Source organism: Spea bombifrons, chromosome 5 (genome assembly GCF_027358695.1).
Source record: "Spea bombifrons isolate aSpeBom1 chromosome 5, aSpeBom1.2.pri, whole genome shotgun sequence".
In the NCBI taxonomy this organism is placed as follows: Eukaryota; Metazoa; Chordata; class Amphibia; order Anura; family Pelobatidae; genus Spea; species Spea bombifrons.
The window spans coordinates 23675371-23682338 of record NC_071091.1 but is presented as its reverse complement, the minus strand read 5'-3'; the positions used below and the strand labels follow the sequence as shown (position 1 = coordinate 23682338).

The 6968-nt window shown below is 36.2% G+C and overlaps 1 protein-coding gene across 1 annotated transcript in view; it reads right to left on the bottom strand.

Annotated features, from left to right (window-relative positions):
- Positions 1–469: 469 nt before the first annotated feature.
- Positions 470–6968, bottom strand: part of CREB5 (cAMP responsive element binding protein 5) — a 51822-nt gene continuing 45323 nt past the window's right edge. The window contains exons 6-7 of the mRNA XM_053466831.1: positions 4610–4718; positions 470–982 (exon numbers count right to left, since the gene is read on the bottom strand). Coding sequence (XP_053322806.1) covers positions 819–982; positions 4610–4718 — 273 coding nt within the window. The 3' untranslated portion in view covers positions 470–818. The remainder of the gene's footprint in view (positions 983–4609; positions 4719–6968) is intronic.

The window sequence follows — 6968 nt, the reverse complement described above, 5'->3', positions numbered from 1 at the left end:
AAAAACATGCCCTGTACATTTTACGGATTTATTGGTAATACAGTGCACTGCATTATGGTCAGGATTTCAGATACTAAAAAAACAATAAATATGGAAATAAAATTGCAATGAGATTTATGATATTCCTTATAATAATGCACATAGGTAAATTTGAATGCAACAGATTTGAAGGAAACGTGTGCCAGAGGGGAGTACAAAGCATTATGGACTAATCTTGCACCCGCTGCTTGAATTGTTCTATTGTAATGATTTTCACTCAGTTCTGTTCTTTAAGTAGGAAGGACTAAAAGGATTATGATCTCTGCATTAAACCGCCTGCAGGCTCCTTTGCACCCAAACTGTTCTTGGGTTCCACCTAGGACTTCTGATTTCATGTAAGTACAGATGCTCTATAAACCCAGCGCCGGCGTTTCAACTCCCAGCTGTTGACTGACGAAGTTGACTGAACAGTAAGGTTGCAAATTTGCCATTTTTTGAAACAAATTAGATGCTGCTTAGGCTAAATAGTAGACTTGTGAGGCTAATAATATAAAACAAAAATTATGTACATAAATGCTTCAGTTCATAAACAAATACTTGTACCAAAAAAATAAAAGCTCCAAGTGTTTCCCAAAACTGCTAGAATATTAATTGCATAAATCCCTTTCTCGTAAGTAAAAAAGACACATTTATATAGCGACAATAAAAAAAGGAAATCCAAGGTCTTTCAAGGACTTAGGATACTTCCAGGTTTCAAATAAAGTTGAGAAAAAAGTTCATAAAAATGGAAGATCTGATAAAATACCAAACTCCCAAAGGCAGTTCTTGAATCCAGCATTTCAGAGAATGGGGTTTATGTCTGTTCTGTGATTGGCCAGAGCATTGAGGGAGGAGCTTCCTACCACATCGCTGACCGAGGAGGAAGTTGTTATGGTGTTATGCTGGATGACTTGCTGCTGGGAACAGGCTGAAACGGGACTCTCAGGTGGACTGTTCTCAGGGCCTGAAAACAATTGGACAACATTCTTAAAGTATGTTTGATAAAAGATAAACATTCTAAATCATATTATATGCAATTTTTTAATGTTTTATATCTGTTGTTGTTTCACAAGAAAGCCCGAAAAAAAAGAAGAAAAACAGTATGAAAAAGAATTCATACAACCTCTCAGTTGAATTAAAACTGTAACCTTATATCTCTATGAAGTGAGAAAGCTCGATGGTTACCAACATCTTGAAGAAGTGAGAAAACAGTAAAAGTAACTTATATGGTCTGACCAATATTTTTTTTCCCCATCGACATTGGATTTATATGGTCAATGCCACTTTAATACAATGACCATACATGGGAACTTTCTGGTTAGGCTACATGGACCTCTCCCTTGTATGGGAGCGGCTTTGCGAAGAGGCATGGCCAGTTGCCCATGGTGGCGGGGTTAACCATCCATGGGGAATGGCTAGCTCCAGACAGCCTTGAGTGGTTGGAGGAGGTAGGTGGGGAGTGGGCACACCAAACACCGCTTCCCTGCTTTGGAAAAAAAAAAAAAGAAAAAGACCCAGAGACCTAGCTGAAGAACAGTTTCATCCAAAGACACCTGGCCAAACGTGAAGAGTTTCCAGGTATGAGGATGAAATGTGTTGGATTAAAAGGGTTAAGTAAATCAAAATGTGCATCACAGCTAAACATGGCCAAGTGGTGCACAACCCTCTATGACTCAACATTCAGTGGCTCCTATTACATCTTTCACAACCAGCTGGTCCAGGATTGATCCATCCCAGGTTTACAAAGGAGCAACAATTATGTAAAAATACAATGATATGGCTTAGTCTGTAAAGACTACACATGCTTTGCTTGCTCATAGAACAAAGACAAGAAATGTTAAACTATCTTTAGAAAAGACTCCACTTACCATGCACTGGGCAGCTTTTGAGTAGCAGTACTCATCCTGCATAAAATGGAAAATTATTTTTTTTTAAAATACTTTAAGCGGCTCTCCTGCAGTATGCTTTTCTCCTTAAATAACATTGTTTGCAAGAAGGTCAGAGATGACATCATCATAGAATTTAGTTTTAGTAAGGCCAAGGCTCATTGCAGAGAAAGATGTTGAGTATGTTATATGTTACTATGTGCGAACCCTTGTACATACAAAAAATACCATATTTTTTGGAACAGCAGAAAGGTGCCATAGACAGGTCAGTAAAATTATAAACAAAGTGTAAGTAATAATTTTTAAAAATAATAATATAAATATGTAAAGGCAACGCTCCAGTCATGTAATCATGACATCATTATGAGGTTCCCTCTAGTTCCAAGGGAGATCCTTGGGGTCTAGGGATTTCTAAAAACTTTTCATAAAGTTTTAATAATGGATAAAGAAAAAAAAAAACCAAAATATTTTACAAACATAAAAATGTTTAAGGAAAAACCCAGTCCCACTCAGACAGCCCCTTTTAACATACATATCTGGGATGCAAGAAGGGGTTTTAGCTGGATCTCTTTTCAATTATTATTTATGTTTTCTAAGAGCTCCAAAACACTTAAAAAATCATTTCAAAAGTAGTACTGAAATATTTCTCATACATATTTTGACCAATTTTGTCAATTTCAGGTGCACCTTATATTCCAAAAATATGGTATATTTTGTACAAACTTCGTAAAGCTATGTTTTTATTAACTACAAAAAGTCAGTAAGAATACAAAAGTTGATCAAATAATCGCCATCACGACCTCTGTTCAGGGCTTAAACAGTCTCAGCTATTTAACCTTTGGATGATGACTTGAGTTTACATTGCTCAGATGAAAACATCTAATAATTATGTTTAAATCTATAGTAAGCATGAATTGACATATTGAGTGGTAGAATTGTTTAATTCTATTTGTATAACAAGAAAGAAAAATACATACAAATTACCAGATTTGGGGGGATACGGGATGAAGATACAACCGCAGTGTTAGTTGCTGAGCATGTGATTCTAAAACAAATATTAATACTGAAGGAGGACTATTCCTATGGGAATGTGACTACAAAGACTGTATGATGTGTATTATCTGGGGCAAAGATGGAACACTACATATGAGTTGTTAGACACCTATTTGTGATGTCATGCTTTGACATTTTTGCATAGGGAAGCAGGAAAGCAGATTAAAGTATTAGAAAAAAAATATATAAATTTTGCTATAGTGTCTGAACATCACAATGAAGAAAAGCCACATCCCCTCTTGTTTAGAAGAGTTTAAATGCAAATGACCAATGTTTTTACTGGCCAATGATTCTCTTTTGATTCTAAATTAAATTGAATGCAATATGATGTCACAAAGGGGATTATTCACTAAAGTGGGAGATTGCAGTTGAACATGACCGAGAGTTGTCGTTTCCACTGATTGATTGAGGTCTGAGCCGACCCTACATAATGCATAGCTTAGTAAATGATTGTACTCAACAAATCTCACTACACAAAGTATGCATTATACAAGGCTGGTCAAGCTCTTGCAAGAGAAGCTCACTAGGGTTTGCCCTCCATACTGCGATGTAAAGTCAGTGAATAGGCACTGTAGCTCGTCTACAAACTCACAGTTTAGTGAATACAAGTAAATGTCGCCCAGTGCATGAAGCCAGGTTGCCATTCAGAGTCTCTGCTTGAAACCCTTGGACATCCCAAAGAGAAAAAACCACAGGACCCATACAGGTCATAGAGGGAAGTCCATGGAGGTGTTTCTTTCTTGTTTACACCAGCACTCAAATGTGTATCTGTGTGAATCACTCATGCTTTCTACTGGCTGTATACAAACCATGTACTGGGTTACTGCCGACTTAATTGGCTTTCAAATAGACACTAATTACTTTTTGGTTTTGTCGACTGCTTTGGCACTGTTGTTGAAACCCAAGCTGATTTTGTGTATGTATCAAAGTAAAAATATGTTCTTCTTCATAAATATCTCTGTTAAGTTTTCTGAGAGAACCTATGGAAACTCCATTTCCTAAACTTCCAAACATGTTCCGATAATTGACATGATACCGGACGCGTGTATTAATAGACAAAACGCTGCCAGTCTAGTGACACCTGTCCAAGCACCATACATTTAAGGTCACACGATGCCTCTGGATCTTGGATCTACCCACAGATCTGCTCATGGGCTATTAATGCCATCCCATACATATACACAGTATACATATACACATTTTTTATATAATTCAGAGGTTCCTTTAAATAAAAAATAAAATGAATTAAATGAACAAGAACAGACAACCGTACAAAAAAAAGTGTGAAACATCATGTGACATAGCATACATGAATATATGGGCATATTTCTTTACATCATACTATGGGCAACATTTTGTTATACTTTTCTCCCTTTATCTCAAGCAGGGAAAAGCAACTTCCAAGACATGTGCTGCCGTGGACTTCATTACCCATCATTCTTAGCCAATGGCTGTCTATTAACTATTGTAGCCCAGTTCCAGAGGTCACCTGCTCCTTAAGACCAGCAGAAGTAGAGAATGAACTGCTTTTATTAGTAATACATTAAATGGGAAGAGAATTATTGTAATATAAAAATTCAGTCTGGTTCAGTAAAGTTATTTTATGACAGTTAGGAAAGAGAGTCTAAGGAAAACAAAAATCCAATACTTACTTAAATATCCTTGTGACTCTTTCTGCATGGTGGTAATCGGACAGTCTTTATGAGTTAACAGCAGCTGTTTCAGTTGTGCTACCTCATTTTTCAACATGGAAACCTCATTCTAGAAGAAAGTGCAGGTGTTTTTTAATTTAAAAAAAAATAACAAAATACAAAATTAAAAACGATGGAGAAATAATTAATACACCAAAAAAAGAAAAAAAAAGAAAAATCAAGCATCAAAAGACTAGAATACCTGAGAATCTGTCAAGGATTTACACAATAAGTAATGTCCCTATGTCCCTACTAGAGTCAGCAACATTTTGTTAACGAGTTGTAAAGACTGGCATGCACCCGACTGGTAAAGGTATAACACCTACAGATTATAGGAGACCAAAGAAAAAGCTAAAAATTATTTAGATTTAATATTTTAAATAACAAAACATTAAATCCCATGTTTGCATTGCACGTCCTTTGTGTTGATGTACTTACTTATTGTGTTACAAACGTGTCCACAGTGTTAAGCACCCCGGCCCAATTAATTCACTATACTTTGCACACACAGTATTTTGAATACCATAATTAAGAAAGTACAGTCAGTGTATAAAATGACGTACTACGGCATTAACAAACAAACTTTGAGGTCAAATTATACGAAGAGCTACAAATTCATACTAAACACCAGCCTAGTTAATTATTGTTTTTAGTTGCTTTAGCAAAGACATATCATTTACAAAATAGTGTGTTAAGGAAAACAGTCTCACTGGTGGATTTGATTATTACTTAGGGAAGAAAAACGATGTATCTGTAAAAAGCAAATAACAGATTTATTATATGGGGGGGGGTCAGATGCATTTTACACACACACAGTTAATTTCCCTCTGCTTGTCCAAAAAATAGTGTTTAAATTGATAGCAGTGTTGAAATTATCAAAGGTTCATCTAAGACATGCCTCATTGTACCCATAAATGGGAACTTCCAAGGTAAGGCTATCCCTACATATTGGATATGGTTCCCTACAGTGTATGTTGGCACGTGTGGGGCTAGTTGTCCATAGGAACGGGCTAACCCATGGAGGGTGGGCATAGATAAATGCCTCTCCCCTGCCCAGCGAAAAATTAGTGACCCAGAGACCTGGGAAACCGCGGCTCACCTGGAGCCTCCTCAACCCTATATAAAATGGAGCATTATCGATGACCTAATCATCAATGAGGCTGAAGGCCATTACTTTTTACTTTGTGGATAAAAAAAAAGGGGAAAGTAAGACCCCAAAGGTAAAAAATTAGGACCAGCACCAACCCCTATTTAGTTTGTGTGGACGACCAATTCCATGTATTCTGAATGAAGCCAATGGTAGGAAATCAAAACAAAAAATTAAACGGGTTCAGTAATATCCTTTCTAGAATCAGCTTTATGTTAAATACAATGTTAATGTAAACGCTATATTTTTTTTTTTTTTTCAAAAAAGCAGAAGTATAAACCAAGCTGTGTTAGCCGGCGGCGGCGATTCATTTGATGTAAAGGTTTTGCAGGTGCATATGGCAATTGTTAGTTCTTCTAATCCTTCACCCTTCCACTTCAAGCAAAAGCTCCTTAGATAACATCTCCGCCTGGGGCGCATTGTGGTGACACCGATCTTTTTGAGGGATGTATTTTTAACCTTCAGGTAAACTATGACTTTTAACCCTTTTAAATAAAAGCAAGACCTCTAAACCGCTGCACGTCTTATGCTTAGATATTAAGGACACGTGAACGAGATATTATCTGCAGATGTAAGCTTGGCTTCTTGCTGCTTGTTTGATGTTGATATCGATCTGTCTATTTGTAATTTTTTTTTAAAGATGGATAATACATTGGGTGCCAGCAAGGTGACACATATTTGATAATTCTTTTCTCATCCATTGGAACGCAAGGAACGGAAGTCATTTTGCCCACTGTTGGTACTTTTCAAGATAGACCGGGCACAACTGACTCCAGGTTTGGCACTTATAATATTATATTCTGATTATGATTATTGTAGTTTCTTAATTGCAATTAGTGGTTTTTTTTCATTGGTGCAATACATTATATAGATTAAATACATTAAAACCTAAATAAACATTGATTATGTACCCATAATCTCCCCAATCTATAAGAGTCTAAACAAATTAATGAATACATAATAAATTCATCCCTAACACAACCACAATAATATTGAAGCTTGAGTTTTAGTTTTTTTATATAATATAATGATAATATCATCAGGTCAATTCCTAAAAATGAACACATTCGTTATTCTTGTGAAAACAGAACAAAGTCACTTTACAAAAAAGTGCGAACTGTTCTATCAATAGCTTGAAAACGTCTTTTATGGTCAAGCCCAAAAGAGACCACA